Genomic DNA, 25,893 nt, shown 5'->3' on the forward strand with positions numbered 1-25,893 from the left:
ACTAGAACTCCCCTGTTGCCCTGTATTGTGGAAATCCTGCAGCTTTGGTTCTGCAGGGCCAGCCCCATCATGAGCTCCAGCAGATCAAAGATGCAGTGGGTGTTGAGGTGGACCAAGTGCTAACACTGGTTCTGGGCCTGGGTAGTTGTAGGATTGGGCAGGCTGCCAGCTCTCCCTTGTCCTCACCACCAGGGTGAGGTGAGCTCTCTTGCATCATACTGGCTAATTCCCCCCTTATAGTGATAAGCAAGGGGCAGGACTAGTTGCCAGTACTGCTTTTAAGTCCTCGGGGGGGTCCTTTTTCATACACCTACACTTTTATAGCCAGGTCTACTGTGTTGCCTAGATGTGTTGTAGGGGCCACTCTCTAGATTGATGCAGCTGATGAGGGGAAGGGACTGTTCTCCCACCTGATTCAGGAATTGATGGGTGGGGGTGGGCATCCCTCCTCTGCCCATGTTACTACATGACAGATGAGTTGGACAGATGAGCTCTCCCATGCTGTCAACTTCAGAGCTGGTTGATCCACAACTCTGCCAATGGCATTGGCTCTATTGTGCTGTCCAGGCAAAGAAGGAAAAGATACACTTAGAGTATGTGGGAGAGCTTCTCCAGGAAGGTTTAAATGAAGGGGGGAGACATCTACCCTCACAGTTGGAACATGGGTGGGACTGACCCCATGGGGTGGGGAGTCAGACTGAATAAAAAGGGAGGAAGTAGACTGCCTGGAGAGTGCTGCATTGTTCTTCCTCAGGTTCCTGATCCACCTAGATGTCAACAATGACCCTCATGTTCCACAGGGGAGATGTGCTCTTGACACCAGGCCTCCTCTCTGTTGTGACAAACCCTACCCTCAAACATCAAACCCAGGGAACTTGCTCCATGGTGATTATAATACCAACTAAAGCAGATTCCTCTGTTAAGTGGCCTGTTTTTAAGAGACAAATTTTAGTGCATACTGTTTAGTCCATCAGAATGGTATTATTTCCTCTAAAATTGCATGTCTATAAAATTTATCATAGTCTATTTTTGTCCCTTCAATAGCTTTTCTGCAAGTTAAAAAAAATCCAATGTTTCATTATTCATATAATATTAACATCAAAAATGTATTTAAAGCTTTCATTAAACAAATATACTCATCCTTCGAAACAAGTAAAAATAAGTATTCCTATTAAATATTCTGATCTTGATTACAGAAATGGCAGGAATTTGTCACTCTAACAAATATCTGTGATAACCAACTTATAAGCTGAGGACAATTATTCTACCTCACACCTCTACAGGTTCCAGCCTGTGAATGGTTGGCACTGTTGTTTTGAACCTGTGATGGAATATCATGGCAGAAGCTTAGCCAGGCAATGAGAGAGAGAGAGAGAGAGAGAGAGAGAGAGAGAGAGAGAGAGAGAGAGAGAGAGAGCCAGCCCTTGGATCCTACTGTCCCCTTCAGGCGCAAACCCCAAATAACCCAAGAACCTTACACTGATCTGCATCTCTTACTGTTTCTCCTGCCTACCAGTAGCACCACAGAGTGGGAATCAAACAAACTCAGGGGCCTTTGGCAGCCATTCCCCAAACCAACAGGAAGGGTATACAATTCATATATCCCCAAAGGAAGTGGAACAAAGTCTTGTTAGGAAACAGCTACTGATGATGAATGTAATAAACTAGCCATGGATTCTCCAAAATAAAAATTGAAAAGATATTAAAATGATACCCACAAGAGCTTAAATGTATAGTGGCAGCTATCCTCAAACATAAATAAAATAATGACTCACAAAAAAAGAAGTTATGACTTCCATTATGTTGTCATTGACATACATTAACATCATATTATAGACGAGATAGGGAAGACAAATAGTACCATATACACATTGCAGGCAACAAACTAAAATGGAGCAGACACTACAAACCATTTGGCAGCTGAGTAAACTGAACTTGCAATCACCTGTAACACTGACTTCACTCTTGGGCATTTACCCAAGGGATGTGAAAACTTATGTTCACACCAAACCCGAACAAGAATATTTATAGCAACTTTGCACATAGTTGCACAAAATCAAAATTGCAACATATATCCTTCAACAAATGTTATAAACAAGTGGTGATCCATCCATCTATACCTCAGAATTCAACTAGTAACAAAAGGAAACAAGCAAATGATACACAGAACAGCTTGAATGGGACTCCAGGGGATTGTTCGGGGTGAAAAAAAAAGTGCCAATCCCATAAGATTATATGGTTATGGATGAGGTTATGAAACAAGGAAAAGGAATTAGATATGACTATAAACTGTAAACTGAGAAGCCCTTATGGTATAGGAACTCATTAGGACCTTCAATGTGGTGGTAGACATAGGAGTCCACCCATGGAGTGAAATTGTATAGGATTTAAAACACACACACACACACACACAAACACACAAACACACACTCACACACACGCGCGCGCGCACACACACACACACACACACACACACACACGCACTGTTCTATCTAGAAGACAGAACATGGCAATGTGTTTACTATAACTAAAGCATCTTCAAGCACCAAGTGACATTAAGGATGGAAGCTATTTGCTGAAGATGGTACATAGGAATATAGAAGTGTAGATTCCTCAGCAGCCAGGTACCACCATTTCAGCTGAAAGCTACTTAACTTTGTACTAGTATTGAATTTAAAAAAAACATTAAGGACATAATTTGAAACTAATATACTATAAGTACCTATATCGTACAGGATTGTTTGAGTTTCCCATAAGTATTGTCTATATAATCCGAAGCCATCTTTACCATGTGTCTCCAAAATAAATTGTCAGCAGATTTCAAACATATGCATATAAAGATGGATATTATACCCTACTCTACCTTTGACCTGTTAAGGTGCAAGTGTGAAGATGAAACTCTGACAGGAAGCTGTGGGTCTTCTACTATAAACAGTTTCAGCCCAGCATTTATCCCTGTGCTCTGTCCAACAATCCCCAAGAGGTTCTGTTTAACAAAGTCAGATGCTTACAATATCCATCATGTTCCTCCTGAAGCTCCAAAATCTTTTACTTTTATCATCTTTAATAGTTTTTGTTTCATGATGAGGGCAACAAACACTCCAGTGTCATAAGAAATGCATTTGATAATGTATTTTGGTCAAAGCTTATCTTGGATCATAAGTAGGAAAAATGAATATTCTTTTTAGGCACAGTGGATCATGCTTATGACCCTAGGACTGAGTACAGAAATTCAGTGACACCCTGGGTTACAAGAGACACTGTATCAAAAAAAAAAAAAAAAAAAAAAAAAAAAGGTAAAGAAATTAACGGATGGTCTTGTAAATGTTACCATGTCAACAGCACACAAGTACAACTTTGTCCTGGCCTTGGTGGTCTGTGCTCTACTCCAGTGCCCTGAGCCTAACCACTCTTTAAGCATATTGTTTGTGTGAAAGGTTTCATAGGTGACTAGATAAACTGTAATATATCATTCCATTATTTTTAGGTAGATAGAATTGCATCCATCCAAGTTATGGTACTTTGGAATTTGTACCAAATTGTCACAAGGCTTACACGGTAAGAGTGAGTGCAAAAGGAAGAAACTGATTCTTAATTATTGGGATCTGGTGTGTGTATGGCATGCAGTGACTTTTCAGTACTCACAGCCATACCCAGAAGGCATGTTTATAGTTCCTAGTTGACATGGATTTGCAGAAACTATGAAATATTAACCAGTTGTATTCATTGGCACTTTTAGGTGTGTCCTAGTCCTTTTCCTAATTTAGACCATAGGAGATACCCTTTAATAATGTACAAAACACTGACCCTAAGCTTCAAAAGTTTCCTTATAGGGAATAGTATGAGTGTAAGGTTTGAATTTCAGAAATATAAAGCCTGAAGATGTCATCATGTGCAGCTTGCACCATAACTATGAAGCCTACATGACAAATGGACAAAAGGGAGTGTCCACATTTCTGATGAGAAGGTGGTGATCCAAGAAGAAGCAGGGATATGAATGAACAGAGTAGGGGAGGCAGCTCCATGGTTAAGAACACACACTACTTTTACAGAGGACACATGTTCAGTTCCCAGCACCTATTTCAAAAATACCTGTAACCATGGTTTCAGAAGATTCCATGCTTCTGAACTCTTAAGAAAGCACACAAATGAACATTACATCCCCTACAAAAACACATACATAGTTAAGGTAAAATAAATCTTGTTTTAAAAAGGCAACAGAAATGCCATGGTTTTGTTTGCTGAGAAAGAATTCTCTCCCCACACCTCCCCATCCTCTAAGGATTCTAGGAAAGTAAAGCTTTCCAAACATTTTCAACACAGCATATATTGTGTCTTTCAATTATTTTTCTATGCCTAACATGGCTTGTGCAACTTAAAAATACCTGAAGGCTAGTCAATGTTGTCATGCCACAGCCTCCCAGCATACCATGAGTGTGTTTCCCTGCTGACATCAAAATGATTCCAAACAATCTGGGCTGTGGGTGGGGGGGCACTGAGCATGCATGTTCCTTATATTCATCAAGCAAATAGTGAAGCCAAGCTATAAGATAGGGGCAGCATATAGAGAAGAGGTGCAGCTATGCAGATTCCCTGGAATCAAAGATCCAGACAGATCCACACTCTGAGACTGAAAGCATTGCCTAATGTTTTCTACATGGGGATCTCAAATATAATGAAATTATCAAGAACTAAATGGAATAGGACCAGCATGATGGAGGCAACTTCATGCAAGACCTGAACACAGTGCCTAAGACTACATTGCTGGAGCCAATTGCTGCTTGACAGTTACCTGACAACTATAGTGGCATGTGTGTGCATATGCATTATATATATATATATATATATATATATATATGTGTGTGTGTGTGTGTGTGTGTGTGTGTGTGTGTGTGTGTGTGTATCCTCTCTCTCCTCCTCCACCTTCCCTCCCCCTCTCTCTAATGTTTATAAATTAACTAAAATTAAATGCATTTTATTGTGTTTTGTCTGTTCTTTTTCTCACTATTCAGGCGGGCACCTGGATTATTGATTTAAGACACCTCCCCTCTTGTAGGATAAATGTTTACTGCCATAAATATTCCTTAAATCTCCTTTATCCACAGATTATTTAAAAGTATGGTTTCTAATCTTTAAATACTTGGAACATTTCCAGGTTTCTCTCTGATTTATAGCTAAAATCTTTCATGGTCAAAGAACAGGCTCGCATGCAAATGCAGTCACCCATATTATACACGCATACGTGAAAACCCAGCACACAATGCTATAATTTTCTTTTCAGAAATCATGCATATTTGAAAAGCTTTATATGGTGAAAAATGATTAACATCTATTATTGTTCTTGTTACAATAATGACCTTCTAAATAGTTTCCTGGAACCATTTTTCATCATCCTGAAAATAATTTAGCATTTATTGTACCTTAGTTGCAATAATTCATTGTTTCTCTTCATATGAGAGTATTTCCAAATATTGTTTTTTTTTCCTGAATAATGGCATATGAGGACATAAAGAAATATGTAGAAAAATATCTAGGATAACCCCAAGCTTGCACTCTTTCTCTGTGTTAATGAACAAATATATATATTGTGTTAATTTTCCGTCAGTTTTGTAATTCTTCTCCTTGAGCACTTTCAGGAAGACCCAATTAAATTGTTTGTGGGTTCCATGGTTCTGATGTAGAATTTTTGGTAATGCTTATTATTGTTTCCCAACTTAAAATGTGCATTTGTCATAATGTCATGTCTGCTTCTGAGATAGCTTCCTTGTATTGCTTTATGGTATTTTTGAAAATAGTTTTCTTTTAGTTTATCTTGATTTTCAGTGAAGAGCTTAAATTTTCAAGGATTGTTTTCCCCTCTCTCTTAATCAATTTCTTTATGCTTTTTCTATGATTCCAGCAATCAGAAAGCTATAATTCCTCAAGATAATCCAAAAGATTCTTGAACCTATATATATATATATATATATATATATATATGTATATTTAATTTTCTACTATGTTATAATTTAAATATAAACTGGTCATGATGGTTTATGCCTGAAATCTAGCACTTGGGAAATGTAGGCAGGAGTTTCAGGGGTTCAAGTCACTCCTCTACTTCATAGTGACTTCAAAGCTGGTCTAGGAATTTGAAATCTTATCTAAAAGATGAAAAATACATTTGCCATTGGTTCATGGTTTGAATGTTTGATCCTCAGATGGCAGCATTGTTTTAGGAGGGTCTGGAAACTTTGGCAGTTGGCTGAAGTAGAGACAGTGGGTGGGTCATTTTAGGTAGTGGTAGAGAAATCCTTGTGATCAAAGTGTCTCTGATTCTTTACCTATATAGTAAGCCATGAACTGAACAGCTTTCTTTTGCCACATTTTCACACTCCTGTGAAGCTCTGTCAAAGTGTAAGAAGCCACAGAAAAACCATGAGTTGAAGAAAGACTTTCATTCCTCAAGTTATTCTGCCAAGCTTGTGGTCACAGTAATGCAAAAACCGACTAATATTCCTGCCTCTCAGATAGCATGAATTGTACTAGTCTCTCATCTGCCATCTCCATTCTACACTTGAATCCTCCAATGAATTCTAATCACTTATTACACTTATCAGTTTGAGTGTCTATAATTTATTCTGTGTTGTCTGTCTCTGCTGAGACCATATATCTTTGCATTCATCCAGCAGAGTGTATACCTGTTATGTAAAATATGACCACAGCACCTTTTACAGTCCTTCATAATGGCAACATCTATCCCAACTCAGAGTTGGTATTAGGCAATATTTTTCACTTTAGAGTTTTCCTAATTTTCATTATATCTCAGATGAAATAATTCCACATTATCTCCTGAACATTTTGAATATTATGTTGTGAGAGTGTGGTCCTATTAAACTTGCCTTAGTGATGAAAGAGTGTTGTCTTGATACCACATAAGGAATCCCTTTAGTGTCTCATTTTGGCCTTCTCAATGGTGATTTCTACCTCAGCTCACTCTTCAAAGTTATTTGTGCCTCTTTGTATCTGTCCTGCTTGTGTGTTTGGGGAAATAGTCTGGAATGTAATGTATGCTATGGTTTATATCATTTCAAACTCTAGTCTGCTGTTTTGAGTATGCCTTGTAGATTCATACCATAAATATTAATCCAATTCACACCAAGATTGAAGGGATGCTCTTTGTATGATTTCTCCTGCACTTTGTAGCTCTCCTCCAACACATGGACCTGTTTTCTGATCCCTTGACTTGAAACCTTGGCTCATCCTTGAACCTTAAATCTGTACTGCTTCACAATCAAAAGTCACTATAGCCATATTTGGGAAAGCATAGCAGAGAGAAAAACAGCACAGCACAGCACAGCACAACATGGCATAGAAGAAAAGAAAATGGAAGTTGTAATGGTTGTGTGTGTACGTGTGATGCACACATAAGCACAAGATTGCACAAGCAGAAGCCAGCAAAGGCCTTCATGTTTTCCCCCTTAGGCCAGGTCTCTTACTGAATCTGGAGCAATGCTGGAGGACAGAAAACCACAGGGGTGTTTGTCTGTGCTCCCAAAGTGCTGCAGGTATTGGCTTAAGTGCAAGACACCAAGACTTGTATGTGGGCGCTGAAATTTGAATTCAAGACTCCATGTTTCCGCAGTGATTTCTCTTGTCTACTGAGCCATCTCTCCAGGCCAGTAATGGAGTTCTTACATCCATGCTTTTGTCCTCTCTTGTGTTCCTTTGGCTAAAGAAACAATTTTTTTTTTCTACTTGGGTTTTCCTCCTCTCTGTTGGTACTGGCACTTCCACAGAAGTCATGTGACCCCAGAACCTGCATTTGCAATCCTGGTAGGCTGTTAGTGAAGACTGAAGAGGAAGAGGAGAGAAGGAAGAAGGGGTAGAAGAGGATATGGAGGGGGAGGAGACTCCTCACCCTTCTCCTATAGCTGTAGTTCCATTTGCTTGTCCCATAGACAGAGAGCAGATTGTTTCTATGGCCTCTGTCACTAGGTAGATCTATAACTAAGTCTACTTTCTGCTTTGACTCCAAGAGATGAAAAGGCATGATATAGTCTGTGCCATGCAAAAGTGTGGTTGACTTCCCTCTATTGTCTTCCTGCCAATGATTTCTTGGGAGCAGTGCTTCATACTGTTGTCATAATTTTTAGTGTCATCATTAGAATAGAATAATCTTGAGATATCTGGCTACCTGGGAAATTTATATGGTCATTTTACACCAACCAAGATTCAGGAGCCCCAGAGTAAACAAGACACATGGTTAGCTGATACACACTTAAAAATAAGTCATCCAGTTTCCAAAACTCCATTTTAACCCACAAACGTCTCCCAAAGGCCCTGGTGTTAAATGCTTGATTCTCACTCACAAATATTTTAAAACAAGTAATACCTATAATTCTGTGAGAAGGAAGGCCTCAAATACAAAATGAATAAAATAACACATTACCTAGAAATGATAGAGAAAATGTTAGATGCTTGATTATTTGTAGAGCCCTATAATTATTGAGATGATATGCTTGCATATTGAAAATGTTAGTGATAATTTAAAATCAGGAAGCTGAATCAAAAGTTATATTAAATCATCACATAACTAAAAAAAAAAAGTACTACTTGCCATGCTTTAGAAAATAATCTATTAGGAAGACAATATAGGAAGAGCAATCAAGATGGCCTACCTAAACAGATGGTACATTTCCAAGAATGTTGGGCAACAGTGAACTTTTCCCTCTCTAATAGTCATTGTTCCTGTATCTGCCTTAAAGTGGGATTGTAGAGATGTACATAAGTTAATTAAATGTAGAAATTTCAGACTCAACACATAGCTCACAAAAATACTGAAATCTTTAGTGAATTGATTATTTATTTATACTGAGAAATATAGCAGATGTTTCCACCACTGGCAATAGTCCAACCAGCATGTACTTTCTCCTTCGATAATCAAGTAGGGACAAAAATAACAGTGTTTTGTTACGTATGGGCTTAGAGTAGATAAAAGAGTAGGCATTGATTAAATTATGGCACCAGGCACATCAGTAGGAAAACTTCTTCCTTCACAGTAATGAAAGCCTTCAGGAAACACAAAATTCAGCCATTGTGGTGATGTATCATCCTATGGGCACCCTAGTAGTTGGGTGTTTACCTTCAATTTGTATTTTCATGGCAATTCAAATGCCATTTCCCACTTTTTCTCTTTCACTCCTCTCTGCTTCTTTTTTCTTCCCTTTCCTGAATATGCCTAGCCATGCCATGGAACTCACTTTTGGCATGGATGAAAAAGAAATTTCTCTCATCAGTGAAACTCTTTACAGAGCACTCTCCTTCTTCCAGTAGGCAACAGCCTATGGCTGCCCTTTTAGTACCTTAAAATGATGTTGGTTGTGAGTCATGATTGAATGTCTTTATTGTAAAGTTTAGAATTTAGAATGTGATCTTACTGCCCCTTATATGAAAATCCTATGATATACCAATCATTCTACATCATGCAACAAGAAACTCAAATGAGCTAAAGGGCACTCATTCCTAATACCCAATTTATTATATAGAGTAGGATTTATAATGGAATACACATCTCAATTGTTTCTTTGTGGATAGAGGTGGTTTCAGAAAGATTCTTTTTATCACAAGCATGTTCCCTCTGCTCTCTTAATTATAAATTTGTAAAGATTAGAAAAAACTTCCTTAATATGTAATTCAAACTAAATGTCACTCTACCCATGTGCAAGTTGCTGCTAATTCTAAATTAACATATTCTAAATAAAGGAGACCAACAAATAAATTAATGGTTTTGTAAAGGGGGCTCTTAAAGGGAAAGAATGAGCTAAAGCAAACATAGCAAAAACTCCTGTCTTGACCTCAGCAAACACCAACAGGCAAATAAGCACAAAGGCCCCAGAGAACAGCGACCCATATCTAATATTCAAACAAACTTTAATGGCATATTTGAAAATCTCATCTAATTAGGTTAATTGTGTAGAGCATGTCATGGTTACGACCAAGCAAGACATTAGATCCTCATATGGGCCATTCAGCTTTACCCTGTGTCCCTGGATTAAACCCTTAAAATCCTCCATCCATCTGGCAGTGAGAACCAGTAGAGAGACCCAGTGTGTCTCACATAGGCTTGGGTCAGCGTCACTTTCCCAGTGACCACACACAAAATAGAAAAAAGAAATCAAAATGTAAAAAATAAAAACACTTTAAGAGATGGCACTACAAATGATTTCCATAACTACCACCTTGTACACAACAAAGAAATTCAATATTCAATAGATTTGTCTTTATTCTGAAAACATAACTAAAAGGAAGAACAATAGCCAGCAACAAAGAGATTAGTTTCTGTCTGTAAGGCAAGTTTCTCCTTAACTTACACTCCAAACCTTCCTCTGCCTCCCAGTCTTCTAATGGCTCCAAAACACTTGAAAAATCTATAGCCGTGGAGATAACGACATTAAATGAACACTTGATTAAAATTACGAAGAGTGGAACACTTGAGCAAACTCCAGACAGTGAGAAAGAAAGAAAATCAAAATAAACTCAACAGAAAGAGGAAAACCTATTTTCCATCTCCCTCTAATAGCTTAACAAATGTATATATCTGCATAATACTGCTATCTTCTACTATTTTTCATATTCGATTTCCCAAGTGGGTAGAAAATTTTAAAGGGCATTACCTTATATTAAAATATGCTTTCTAAATTATGCTACAGATTGTTCTTTCTAATCAGAAAAGATTACATTTTGCTGAAACTTTTAAGAAACAACCTTGGTATAAATTATAAATATGTCAATAATAATTTATTTATACACTTGTATATCTGTCTCCCTCTTCCTGTAGAAAAAAGTATGCCAAACCATATTTTAATGGAATAGATCTACTATAACTAAATAATTTTTAAATAAAATCTTTAACATGAACATAAATAATATATGAATAATATATGTGTACATATGTCAAACATATGCAAATACTATATACATACATATACATATATGCATGTTTGCCCTAATGTCATTGATTGGCATTAAATGTTTTAATGCTTTGTCATAAGTTATTTGTTTTATTAGATTATAGATTATCGACCAGCATTTCACCATAAACCACAAAATGGTCATGAATCAAGTCTTAGAGAAACAATACTTTAAACAGTTTTCATCTTGTTTCTTCAATGGTTAATAATCATAATCTAACTTAACCTGTTTTAATTGCACTAATCCCATGGGAAATTTTACATGTAAGGTGTATATACTATCTTTTACAGAATAACAAATTACTACCAACTGAATGGCTCAAAAGGTCCTACACATTATCTACTGTTTGTGGGTCAGAAATCCAGCAGGTTTAAACTGGATCCCCTGCTTGTTTTCTCTCGATGCTGAATTTTCCTCTCTCATGGGGAAGCTCCCTTAGGGGAAGACTAACTTCCAACACCCACTTTGCTTTGCTAGCAGAATCCAAGTCTTTGTAATTGGGGAATTTCAGTCCCAAAGAGTTTGCCAGATGTTGACCAAGTTTGCCCTTAGTATACCAAGGTGTCTTCTGTTCTTTTAATTTTGTGAGCTTGGCAGATGAAAATGTATTTACTATATAGGATATGGTCTATAAATATACATGCATAATATAGGAAGTATGCATGCACTGTGGGATGATTGGATCCAGCTAACCCACAAGTGCACTACACTGATGTTTCAAGAATACACCATGCCTTCATAACTATTGTAGCCTTGCAGGATAAATAGATCTCTTGAGCTCAGCCTTTTTATTCATTTGTGGTTATAAAACTCAGAACAACAGCAGCTCACTTTCACCTATCCGTTAATAACTCAAACCTCTGGTAAACTACCACTCTCGTATCTCCTTTCTGTTTTACCAATTCCGTGTATGAGTAAGATACTGCAGCATTTGTCTTTCTTTTCTTATCTCACTTTTCTTAGCATCACAACCTCTGTGTTTGGGTTGCCACAAGTGCCTATCCTTTACTAAATATTATTCCAGTGTGTGTATATGAATGAGTAAGTATTGTCTTATATAAAATGGAATCAAAATGAATCAAGGGTTTAAATGTGAGGCCTGAAACTTTCAAAATACTAGAGATAGTGGAAAATGCTGTGATGTTACAGAAAACTACAAAGCATCTATACAGCAAAGGAAAGAACATCATACAAAAACAACCTACAGACTCTAAGAGTGTTTGAAAACTAAATATATGACACACTAAATATATTGACATCTAAAATATGTAAGGAACCAAAACAATTAAACAGAAAGCTCATAAATAACCCACAAAGAAACTGGAACAAACAAGTGAACAAATACATCTTAAAGGAGACATACAAGGAGCCAACTGGCGGTAAGGATATACATCTTTCTATCCAACAAATGAGATAAGGGGTTCACTAGAATATTTAAAATGGCATCCCTCAAGTTGATGCAGAGACAGAACCAGAATGTCAAATGGATGCATGCATTCTTGTGTGTACTGCAGGACCATTCACAAAAGCAGAGACATAGAACCAACATAGAAGTTATCAGCCCTCAACAACCTGCCCCCTCTTTCCCTTCAGAGAGGGTCACTCTGGTATTGAGTAGATTCCAGACTTTCTCTTTATTTTATTTTCTTTATTTTAACCTGTTTAATTTTTTACATATTTTTATTTTCTATTATTTTTATTAACTAATTTTAAATTTGTTTATATTGTTCTCATATTCTTCCTCTCCCCAAGTCTTTTGAGATCCTCTCCCCTAACTACCCACCACACCTGAAGTTCTTTCTTAAAACAAAACAAAACAAAAAAATACAACATCCTCAACAAAGAAGGCAAAATAAAACAATGCCCAAAGCAAACTAAAGAATGAAATATCAAACTATAACCAAAGAAAGCACCAAAAAAAAAAAAAAAAAAAAAAAAAAAAAACTGTGGATTTCACCACATGTTGGTGAACCACTCCTGAACAGAAGACCCGGCCTAGAGGGACAGATACACAGTGTCACTCCATGCAGTCTACTGATTTTCCTCCTCCTGGCATGCATAAGTCACTATTCAGGTGTTAACCTTTATTCTAGTGGCTAGGTTTTCATTTTATTTATTTATTTATTCATTCATTCTAAAAAAAATAACAAAATAAAATATAAAACAAAAACTACCACATCCAAATTGTACAAGACAAACCAACAGAAGGAAAAGAGCCCAAAAAGAGGCACAAGGTTCTATGACCTCTAGTAGTCCCAGGTAGGAAAAAACTGAAATTGTTAGGCTAATGAGACCTCAAGCATCCCTGTCCTAAGGCTTACCTTCCCTGTAAGTTTACGTAGGTCCTGCTTTGCCCATACTCAAAGAGATGATTTGAATAAGAGTGGGCGTTTGGGAATTGTCTTAAAAATTTCATGCCATAATTCACAAAAAAATGGAAAACTATAGGCTTTTCATGACATGGACAGATTAATAAAATAGGAATAAAATCAACATATAAGCAAGAAATGGCTCAGGAACATATTTGAATTGTTGCCTAAAAGCACAAAATCCATGTTTTAAGAGATAGCTGAAGATTTTTCTCTAATAACAATTGCAGTCAACAAATAAATTTCAAATCAAAAGTGTTATTTATCCAAAGTGGCATGACACAATCTGTTTTTCCTAAGTTAAATAGATTACTATTTTAAACATTTTATTAGAATAACTAAAATCTGATGTGAGTATAGCCTGGCTCAGTTACTCAGCAACAAGAAGATACAGAATCCTATTGATTTGAAACCTAATAATTATTTTATTACCAGTAATGTTAATGTTATTTTAAACAATATGCTTGACTGTGTGACTTTAAAGTTTTACTCATTTAATTTATATTTATCAATATTCATAAACCATGGAAAACATTCAAATTATGCCCATGAATCTATTTAAGTCATGGTGTCCCTACTGTAACATTTTGGGCAGCCATCGTTCCTTGTAGAATAAAATCTATACTAATTTAATTATTAAGAGCTTCTAATAATTTCACCCCAGATGACATCATTTCTACTGTATCCTACATTTTATTTATTTGAGATTGCTAAAAACACCTTGAAGTTATTTTTCCAATGGTATAGACATCAAGCGTGCTCTAATATTTTATGTGTGCCATGAATCTGCAGATTTGTGATTTTTAAGTACAGAAGCACCCCTTGTACAGCAGGATACAATATGTTAGTAGAGATGTAAAGTGTGAATCACAGTGTTCTATGGTGTCATAATTATGGACTTAGGATCAGAGTGACATGTATATGTAGAAATGGACACATGCATGTGCAAGGTACTGTGAAAGATAAGCTATTAATATTTGGAAAAATACTGAAATTTGGATAGATTGAAAGTCAGACTTAAAGCTCATCTCTATATATTTGTGTTTTAACAAATTTTATAATGTGTCAAATATTAGTATGTGGCATTAATCTGCAATCACTAAGTAAGTACCTTACTTAAATATTTAGAAATGTATATCTTAATTCAAGTACTGTGGGTCCCCTTTAAATATTTTCTTACCTACAGATAAGTGATTCTAATAAATCCACCTTAATTTAGACCATAATTTAATACAAAAGCAATAGCATTCCCAGCTATCAGTCTGGGGGCCTGTTAGTTCTTCCTTGTTCAGGTCAGCTGTCTCTATGTGTTTCTGCAACCTGGTCTTGTCCTCTCCCTCTGCATCTGGATTCTAGTTAGACTCAGTGTTTAGGTATGGGTTTTTGCTTCTGTTTCCAACAGGTATTAGATGAGAGCTCCATGATGGTAGATAAGTTAGTTGTTGATCTCACTATCCAGGAAGAGCATTTATGGTAGCCTTTCCACGGTTGCTCAAATTGTTAGTTGGCGGCAGTCTTATAGATCTATAGACCTTTCTTTAGGTTCATGAATATGGGTCTCAGCCAGAAAGACTGAGCAGTCTGGGGGATCTTGGACAGTGGAACCAGTATGGATCCCTGGTGCACAGAAGGACCTTGTGAACACATCCCCCATGGAGGGATACTGCCTTAACCTAGAGACAGGAGAGAAGCCCTAGTCCCTACTTCAAGTGACTTGACAGATCTACATGACCCCACTTGGATGGCATTGCCCTACATGTCGAATTGGGGTGAGGGGGATGGGAAGGGAGGGTGGTCAGGGTGTATGTGAGGGGGCAGAGAGGTTAATAGGGAGGGAGGGATGGAGGGAGGGAGAGGGAACAGGAATCGACATGTAAAATAAAAATTAAATTTAAAAAAAGCAATAGCACATGACTACTGTGAAGATTAAAAGTTTCATTTCATTTTACATGAATTATTCAATAATTTATCTAAACAACTTAATAAGCATAAAGGTATCAAAATGATATTATCAATCACAATTTAAAATTCCTGACATTTTTAAAGATAATTTTATTTTTTATTATGTGCAAATGTTTAAGTTGTCAGGAGTTGCGTGTAAGTGCAGTCAGTGCCTCCAGAGGCTAGAGCCTAGAAGAGGGTATAGGATCCCCTAGAGCTGGTGTTACAGGTACTTTTTAGCTGCCCCTGGTGGGGGCTAGGAAATGAATACAGGTCCTCTAAAGAGCAGTACAGGCTCCTCAGTGCTCAGCATTTCTCCACCCTCAACACTGAAGAACTCTTGAGGGAAAATAATAGTCAATTGTGGGCTATCCTTTAAGATGGCCTTAAAGAGTGCTCATATTTGTGACTAAAGGTGTGACTGAAAAAGGCTAAGACTGCCAGTGAAAATAGTTGCGAGTTACCTGAAAGTAATAAAAAATAACAATAAAATAACTGCCAGGTGCTCCAATAGTCATATACCTTGATATATATATTTAAAAAACAATTGTTACTCTAATATTTGTGTATTACAATTTCATAACAGTGGTATTTACAATAACCAAGAAATGGAAGCAACCCATATAGTCAATAGCTTAATGCATAAAGTAAACATGATTGTACATCTTCAATGGAGTATTATTCAACAATAAAATGGAAGAAAATTCTGCACTACATTTCAACATGGATGACTCTTGAATACATTGTCTTAAGCACAATGAGTCAGTTACAAAAAGACAAATCCAGGGTTTAGATGGAAAATGAAGTGGAAAAGAGTATAGAGCATGTAAAATGTTCTAAGGGAATGTTTCAAACACATACACACACACACACGCACACACGCACGCATGCACGCATGCACACACACACGCATGCACACACACATGCACAATCACAGACAGACAAACTGAATACACTTAATGGTAGTTAACTATATAGCTATGATGATTAAGACTTTTTAATTTAATATGTTTTAATAATTAGACATTTGGAAGATGGGCAGATGGACAAACATGGTAAGTATAGAAAAGGGGAGAAAAAAAATACTCATATGGACACGAATAGGAATACTTGGCCATACAACAGCTAAGAAACAATGTTTAATACTTTCATAATGAATACAAACCACATTACACATTATGTCATGTTCCAGTAGGTTTTGAATCTCTATCTTCAAAACAGTTTTGGAGAAATGACCAAGTCATCAAGTAACTGGGACATTGTGGGGTACACACAGATGATGGGAATCTGAGTGCTACAAGATCTAGGTTACTAAGTGGCAGAAATGGAACAGATTTGTTAAAACTGGTTGTATGAAGAAAGGAAGACAATCCAACATGCTGTACAGGCCTTTAGCTTATATAAGTAAGCGAATTGTATTGCCATACATGGTGGAAAATGAAAATTTGAAGAGAGTTTCCAGTTTTAGAACCTAGGATGGGATGGAATATGAAAAAAATTATTTTGTATATTTTCAGTTGGAAATATTTTGATGGACATACTGAGTAGAAAATATAACATGGAGATTTCCAGAAAAGTCAGACAATGAATGAATGCAATCACCTATAAAAATATAGAGAAATAGAGTTCAGATGCATCTTAGATATGTTTTAATTCCAGGGACAAAGATGTATGAAACTTATAAAACTGGGGAAAAAATTTCCTCATAACAAGATACAAGACATATCAGCATAGTTCTGATGAAAAACTAGAAGAATCTATCATTAAGTTGTTATCTAGGTGTAGAAGGCAAGAAAAAATATTTCCACCTCAAAGAACGCATCACATGAGTGATTCATTAGCGGAAGGGTGGTAATCAGAGTTAAGAGCCAGTCGAACCTGAAAAATTAGTGGTAAAGAAAACTAGATAAAAAATTAAGAGATAGTCTTAGAGATAAACAAAGGAAAACTTTGTGAGAGCCAAATTCTAAAATATAAATATGAAAGGTTTTACAGCACAAACACAGCAAACTATATAATAAGTATTTTATATGTAACACACAATAACTAACTTAGTAAATACCATATAAATCAGGAGCTAAGTGGCAAGAAACTCAGAAGAAAGGAAAATACACCTTCCCTTTATAATGGGAGGAAGTTAATAATAACATAGTCGATTGAAATTTTCATGTAAGAGGACATTGCAATTCAACCACTTGGCTTTCCTTATTTTTTCTCCTTAAGTTTTGTCTATTAGCAATTCTTTCAATTTCACACATTTTGTTAAATTTTGGTAACATTGTATATTTGTACTTGTGATGGGAGATGTCATTCTGTATATGTTTCTCATACTGGTTAATGAATAAAGCACTGTTGGCCAATAGGAACACAAGAAAGGAGGGACTAGGAGACAAGGAGGAAAGAGGAAGTGGTAAAGGGGTCAAGATGGAGTCAGGAGAAGGCAGAACCGCCAGCCGCCTCTCATTGGTAAGACCACATGGAAATAAATAGAAATGGGTTAATACTTAAGACAGAGCTAGCCGATAAGAAGCAAGTAACGGGCCAACAGAATTATATCAAATACAGAGTCTCGGTGTGTTATTTGGGGCTGGCATGGCAGCGGGACAAGAATGGCGGCGTGAGGAAAAATCTTACTCCTTATACTTGAATAAGCATAACATTGCAAATCCAGTTTGGGAATAATATTTCTGCCTGTCCTTATACAACTATTAATACACCTAAAATGCATTTGCTATATAGCATTTTGAGAGAAAATAAAGCAATTGGATGATGGTGGTGGTTATCTAGATGGGACATTTGATATGTCTTTTCTTATATCTATGTATTTACATTTCTTAAATCATAAGAATGCATAGGATTTACAAATTAAAGTTATTTGGTTTTTTTTTTACAAAAATGATAATAATAAATATCTGAACAATATACATGCATATAGACACACAGATACACATTGTGCTTTAATTCTATGTTTTGGTATGGTTTTGAATTCATAACATATGCCTAATTTATAATTACATCTTGGAATTCTTTGTTAATATTTGTAACAATTTCTGTTGTTTAATTTTTCAGCATTTAATATGTACCAGGCATACACTATTTAGGACACATGATTGCATCAGACATAACTCATCAGATATAATTAATATTAATAAGTATTATGTTAAGTATGTTCCATATTATTAGTTATGCTTATGCAAAACCAGATAAGTAATATAACTAACATTTTACAAAGAGATTTTACCTGGATGCCAGGTTCACTATAGCAGAGCAAAGGATTGAATGAAGCTCAAAGACCTATACCATGCCCACATTGCCCTGCCTCATGCCAACTAGCTTCCATTCTTTATCGTCCTACAGACATTTTGAAAAGAGGATATAACCTAAACCATACTGGATTTATTTTGATTATCCTTATTTAGACAATAAAAATATAAGTCTTAGAAAATGCAATAGCTGTGTGCAAAATAGCTGAATGATCCTGAAGTTCTTAAAGGGTTTGATGCATACTGCAGTATCTATCTGTTTCCTTGCCTTTCTCCATTTTGTGCAGTGAGTCTACAAAATAAAATGTTGAAGCAAAGCACTCTGCTGGTACAGGAAGAAATAGGTAAATGCTAATGTTGACACCCCCCACAGTATTTACTATAAAGACAAAGAAGAATGGATGAAAAAGTCAAGAGTTATTATCTTAGGATTCTTATCAGGGACATTTTTCACATGCTTATATTCAAGTTTGTTTATATCTAAATAAGTGTCCTACCATTTGACAGTCATGCCAGTCGCCTAAACTGAAGGTCCCCAGTGTCTAAGAGCTTACACAGGCACTGAACAAAAACACCATGGATGGTCTGTCCATCATGCAATGCCATAAACAACTGAGGACACTTCCAAAGCAGCATTGCTTATGGGCCCTATTTAACTTCATGAACTGATGTTGTGGATACTATACACTCTGTGTTGGCTATCAGTGGCTACCAGTTCTGAGTATGAACAGATTAGCAAAAACATGATCACTAATGATGCTTCTTACATAGTCACAAAGTACAGTTGACTGTGGGCAAATTTCTCCTCACTGATATCCATCACAAATTCCAGATGAAGGTCTAACACATGAGATGTTTCTAAAGGCATGGTGTTTGAAGAGGATGAGTAGGTGCAGATTCTTCGTAAGTCATTATTTCTGTCACTCTGATTAGAATAAAGGATTTATCATCCACACACTCTATAGCAGAGAACTAACAAAATGCTGTTTATGATCTTGTCCATGAATATTCATTGTAATCACTTTATAGTCATCAATTACTAGTAGGCACAGCAAGAACAATATGAACTCTGAAGATACAGATTGCAGGACTGAATAAATCATCATGTTTAAATCACATCACTAAAAACACTGCATATTCCTTTGTGGAAGAAATTGTACTTGATGCTCCACAGCAAAGTAAATATTGATGAGATTAAAAGAAGCAAAACTTAAACCTTGGTGTCTTTCCCTACAAATTTAGGTCAAGGAAGTAGTCTATGATTTGATTATGCAGTTTCAGTATTCACTACTTTAAGGCTAAAAGAAGGATTACAAACATGTGATTACTAAATTTTTCATTAATGTTTTAACAATGTAATGAGGTGTTTTTTTTATTAAAGTACAAGACAGTGCATCTCTCAGAATGTAGAAAGAAGGATTTAACTTTGTCATTATTTTTAACTTACCATCCATCCTATCAAGTGGGAGAATACATTGTGGTAATTCAGACTGTGACTGTGTTTTAATTAATTGTTGTCATAAAACAATATAAATCAGGATCAAAAGCTTCCAATGAACTATCAAGCAGAAAAGGGAACAGCCATACTTCTGCTTTTTGATATTGTCTCTGACTGAGTTTGTTACAGTCACTGTCAGATACTTGCTGAGTCTTTTGTGTTGTTTTGTTTTGGTTTTGTAGAGTTTTAAGGTATCTATGTTTTCTTTTTTCAGAATTTCTTACACTTTTAATTTTTTTAAAAAATGTACTAAGATCGGTTGCATGAGATCAAACAAAAAAAAAAAACGAAAAAATAATAAGCAGATGGGATGTTAAGCCAACTGAATATGAGCACACATCCAGGTTCCCGTCCAAACTTAAAATGGCTGAGTTGCAGAATGCTGTTGCTCGGTGACCAAATAGTGTCCTTTCAGCCAACGAGTTATCTAAACATCAGTGACAGAAAACTCCCTTCAGCTTCAGACCTGGCCAGGACAAATATTGAAGAGCATACTTATCCTTTCCAATTTTGGCAATTTTTATTTTCAGTCAGTTTTTGCATGCTCAAGTTTTAAACTTGAGGGTAGAAGCAAGAACCCCTGCAAAGTCCTGTCTATTATTTTGGAGAAACTAAGAGGCAGACCCTAGCTAGCTCCTCTAACTATTGACAAACTGTCTGTTGCAATTAAGTCTATATAGTGTGTCTAGTCTGCTGTTATGTACCCTCCCAGTTGCTATCTGCCTCTCTTTCATTAAATAAAGTAGTTAATTAGCCCAGGCATGTCCTCTCCTCTTTCTCTTTTCCTTTTTTGCTGCAGTAATGATGTCTTATTATCAGCAGCAATGGCTTAATGCAACATGAAGCAAAGCATATCTCACTAAAACAAAGACTAGTTCAGAATGTATCTCCAGCAACTTGAAAACAACATTCATAGGCAGTTCCCCATTTGAACCAATATACAAGCTTTGAATGAATAGAAAACACATTTTCTGTCTTTTTGGTGATTGCACCATGCCATGATGAAGGCAAATGAATGAATACATACATACATACATACATACATACATACATACATACATATATACATGGGCAAATGCATTTAGACAGACATTGGGGAAAAGAATAAAAGGGATATTTTATTTATTTTGAACTGATTGGAACTGTGATTGGCTGCCTCTCAGAGAAGGTGGAGCCTATAATTCTGTGTCAGGAGCAGCAGAAAATTTTTCATAAAGAACAGTAGAAGAGCTCATGAATTAAAATCCTATTCAACATTTCAAAATAGACTTGAATGGAACACAGAGTGCTTTAAATACTACACGGAAATCATTTCACAATATCACCTGGCAGATCACATTGTCTCCCATTAATATATGGAATCTTTACTGAAAAAAAAAAAAGAAACATGTGCCACGTTATTATCCCTGCAGCTGTCACTCTCTATTAGATGTCTTAGCAGTGATTCTCTAACAACCCCACGTTTATTTTTTGACATGAAAATATGGGTGTCACAGCATGTGAATGCTGGTTTGAATAACTCACACCCACGATTATCTTGGTGCCTGTTCAACCTTTATAAATTTTATGTTATTTGGAATTTTAATTACTCTTCAAAGGGACACATATTCTAACATATATAATGATTGTAATCAAATCTATTCAAGCATGAACTCAATGGACCCAAACAGAGAATGTATAGTTAACACACACACACACAGAGAGAGAGAGAGAGAGAGAGAGAGAGAGAGAGAGAGAGAAAGAGAGAGAATGAAAAACTTTCTAGCCAGCAATAATATATAATATAATCTACAGTATTTATATATGACCACGTTAAATAGTATTTTTTAAAAGATACTATATCTTACTCCCTCAGCTAGAATTATAATTCACTTTGCTCATCAATAAATTATTTTTCCCATCCACTCTTATTGGTCCCCATCCAAGTGAAACAAAGCAATTCCTCTCTGTAATACACTTCTGGTTCACACAGTTGTTAAGAACCCTGACTCTAAATGATGCCAAGCTGGTCATTTTCATCCAGCAAGACAGCTATGCCTCACCATTGTCTTTAGCTGCGTTCTGTACTACAGGAGAAAGCAAAGGCAATATTTACATCTATTTCCTGCAAACCTTTCAATACCTGAACCTCAAGAAGAAGAAAATAAAAACTTTTCCGTGTTTCCAGTTCACCTTTGTTTTCAGATTCCCCACACAAATTCCAAAAGAAACGTCTATCCTTCAAGCCACCATTCCCAATTAATCTTGGGAAGCCAAAAGCTTTTTCCAAACCTGAGAGTCCTCCAGATGGAGCTTGTTAGAACCCTTCATGCACCTCAGAGAAAGCAGAGCCTTCTCCTCCAGAAGCCTTCTTTTCTAACATCCTCAGGGAGCTGTGTACTGGGAAATAGTCGCCAGTTAAGGAGGGGGGGGGGCAGGGGGCAGAAGCAAAGCTCAACGAATCCCAGAGCTATACAAAAATACAAAGGGTGCCGGGGTAGCTCCTCCATCCCTGCTAGGTGAGTACTCATAATGAGGCAGCTGAGTGTTACAATCTGACCTGAGATCTTACTTGTAGCCCCCTGTTCCCGTCTTCTTGCAAAGGAAGCGGATGCTGTTGCATCCTCCCAGCCCCAAAGGCATATGCGTTTTAGGATGAGACATACCAGTCTCACAGCCGGTTCCTCGTTCACTACAGCTTTATGGGTAGGAGACAGAACCAACGGAGACAGAGGAACAAATACAGCATTTGATCGCACCCAAACCGTCTCTCTTTGTTGTGCATCGCTTAGCTGAGGAAGCTTCAGCGGTGCAAGTGAAGAAGGGGATGGGGGGCGGGGAGAAGGAATGTCCAAGACCTTATCTGACAACCAAACAATCCTGGCTAGGATCTCAGGGGGCGAGCAAGGCGCGCGGACTGTCCTGTGTCTTCCCCGCTGGCAGTCTCACAACAAAACTCGATACTGTTCTGGGGAAAACCCCCAAGCCACCTCACCGCCACATTCGGGCTTTGTGCCAATGAGGAGACACAGTAGCCCATCTATCCATCAGCATCACGTTATCAGAGCGTGTTGCTGGGCTTCCAGCCTGGCCTTTATGAGCCCTGGCGGAGGTAGGACACGCGCCAGCCTCCCAGCGAAGGACATGGGACAATGGCCTGGCCAGGGGGACACCAGGAGCTGGCAGACATGGTGAAGACAAGCTCCAGCTACCATCCGGCAGCTTAGCTCTGAGGCAAACAGGGCTGCCAGCTCTGCAGGTTCGCTGTTGCTTTAAAATAAAGGACCACAAAGACTTTCTAGAAGGGAAATCACGCCTGGCCACTGCGTCTAGGGAAGACTCGGGGAGGGGGCTGAGGAGGGGGTGGGGGCTAGGAGCCAACAGAGGCTCCAGAATCTCCCTGCCTTCCCCTCTCTCCGCCCTCCCTTCCGGGCTGCTCCAGCAGACAAATAACAGAGAAGGCGGCTCACCGTGGTCTTGACCCGCACGAAGAGCACTTGCTTGGCACCGCCGCCTCCCCCGCGGACCTCATCCGGCTGGCCCAGCTGGAAACCCTTCGATTTGACCCAGAATTTAAATTTGGCATTATCGGTAGAGCTTGACTCGGAGCCGTTGAGGAGCTGGACGATCCTCTCGTATTTCTTTCGGGTCACCGTCTTGGTCTTGCCTGAGTCCCCGTAAGTCCTAAGGCACCAGTCTTGGAACTGGCGGTACATGTCGCGCTCGCTCTCCATGTTCCCCCCGTGATGTCGTGGGCCGGATGCTCCCAGCGCACTTCGCACCTGTTCACCCCGGGCTCATGAAATATGCAGTCCAGGCCACGATGCAAGGACGCTAGGTCCTGGCCGAGCCGCGGGAGCCTGCCTCCGGTGGGGTGAGGGGGAGGACCAGGGAGAGAGGAGGAGGGTCCGGATGGGCACCAGCAATCAATGCCCTGTGCTACCCAGTCTGGTTCGTTCGTAATTGCAAAAGATGTCTCGGACGCTTTTCTCGTCCTTTCAACGGCCGGTCCGTTTAATACTGTGTGACCAGCACCGTCCCAACAGCAGCTGACCCAGAAGAGCTGGGTTTCTGAATAATTAAAATCCCATTCCTCGGTTTATTAAAAATCCCAATATTGACTTGAGGTGCTCCCTCGATGCCTCGCCCCAGGGTTGTGTACAGGGCAGGGCAGGTGGAGCGCAAGGCAGTCTCCTGGCGCGCGCCCCAGAAGCTTCCCCAGTGGATGGTCCAAGAGCCAGGGCTGCGCCTCTAGCGAGAGCAGCCCTCAAGCGAACCTCAAAGGGCACAGGGGTCCCTGGATTCTCCTCCTTGCTGGGTCCTGTTCAGCGTTGGCCCTCTATGTGACAGGACTAGAGAGACAGAAAGTTCTTACCTGTCATTGTTGGTCAGCCTATCAGATCCCGTTTTACAGGATTTTAAAAGAAGCCGAGGTATCCTAAAAGCGACTCAACATGCCATTCCTTCCGATGTATTAGGCTAAATTCTAGCTCGCAGGTAGGTTGTAAGAGTTAGGTTTCAGAAACTGGTCCAGTATTCATAGATACGTTATCGTAGTTCTGTAGGACAGATGGAGTACCCCAAACAGGGACGCGGTCCAGGGAATGTGGTAGCAGGGAGGCAGGCCGCTGGCTGGGGTTCTTCGGGAAGATGATGGTGTCCCCGAGATAGGACCCTCTGGGTTGTGCTGAAGTGGGTACAAGGCATGGAAATAAGTTTACGGCACAGAACCTTTTGCGTGAAATTAAAATGCAGAGAGCAGTCCTTCCCCCTTCCTGGGTTATAGTTTGCAGTTCACGCGGGAGGTTTCGGATGTCTATTTTCCCACTGCCACGTCATGGACCCCCCTCCGCTGCTCAGAGGAGCCAAGTCGGAGTTGCTCCTGACGATTTTCCCAAGCAAAGGAAGTCAGCGATCCCTCCATCAGGATTTCCACCCGTGTGTCACAGTGGCGCTGGAATCAGGAGTTCCAGTCCTGCTCGCTGCGGCCGCTCTCCTTTATTGCACTCCCTGCCGAGGCCCCCGCGGGTCGCAGGGATCTGCTCAGCCAGTCGGATGGTCGGACCCGCGCCGCGTTCCTTGAGGGGTCCGAGCCCACCCTGATGGCTCCTTATGGTCTCTGAGGCGAAAGCCCCAGTGGGGACGCTGCTCCGTCCTCCGCCCGCAGCCTGGTCCCGGTGCTCTCAGGCTGCTCAGTGGCTCCCGCGCGGCCAGGCTGAGATGTGTGCGTGTGTGTGGTCGAGCAAGGGTGTGCGGGGCGCGAGGTGCGGGGGTGCGTGTCTCCTGGAAGATCTAGCGTCGGCCTTAGCCGGGACTGACAGCCCGGGCGCTGCGCGAGCAGCTCCACACACTAAACCTCTCCCCTCACCCCCACCCCTCCCACTCCCCTCTCCTCCCACCCCCCACCCCTAGGCCCCTTCCAAGCTCTCTGATTGGCCAATGGGACAAAAGTTTCTGTGGAGACGGCTGGGCGCTGACGTCACGGACAGAATTGTCCCATTTAGGGATCCCGGGGGCAGTGCGCATGCTGCAGGCTGCAGGTTAGAGGCAGGAGGAGGTAGCAGCGGGCCGGGCGGCAGCCAGGTGGCGGAAAGGAGCTGGAGGCATCCAGGTGGGGGGACGAGTCCAGCAGGGTTTCCATGGAGATTTCCACTGGGTCTAGCCTAAAAACAGCAGATCAGCTGACACCATTAGCTCAGGACCTAATTACTGCTTATTGGAGCAACAAATGAGGGACAGGGCCAGCTGCAGAGGAAGAGGTTTGCCCCCGCCCCTCTGTCTCCTTTCTCTCCCTCTCCATAGCTCTTGAGTCCTGGATGAATTCTCATTAACTTGCAAGATTCCCACAAGTGCTCTGCTTCTCCTGAGACCACCCTTACTGCTTTAATTC

The 25,893-nt window shown here is 39.2% G+C and overlaps 1 protein-coding gene across 3 annotated transcripts in view; it reads right to left on the reverse strand.

Moving 5' to 3' along the window:
• The window catches only part of Nol4 (nucleolar protein 4), a 274,575-nt gene extending 250,108 nt beyond the window's left edge, over window positions 1–24,467 (reverse strand). For 2 of the 3 annotated variants that reach the window (XM_051202069.1, XM_051202068.1), the window contains exon 1: window positions 23,474–24,467. In XM_051202069.1, coding sequence (XP_051058026.1) covers window positions 23,474–23,737 — 264 coding nt within the window. In that variant the 5' untranslated portion in view covers window positions 23,738–24,467. Of the gene's footprint in view, window positions 1–22,563; window positions 22,670–23,473 lie in introns of those variants that run through there. The other variant, XM_051202070.1, reaches the window with a different exon arrangement.
• Between the last annotated feature and the right edge of the window lie 1,426 nt (window positions 24,468–25,893).

This window comes from Phodopus roborovskii, unplaced genomic scaffold (assembly GCF_943737965.1).
Source record: "Phodopus roborovskii unplaced genomic scaffold, PHOROB, whole genome shotgun sequence".
NCBI lineage: Eukaryota > Metazoa > Chordata > Mammalia > Rodentia > Cricetidae > Phodopus > Phodopus roborovskii.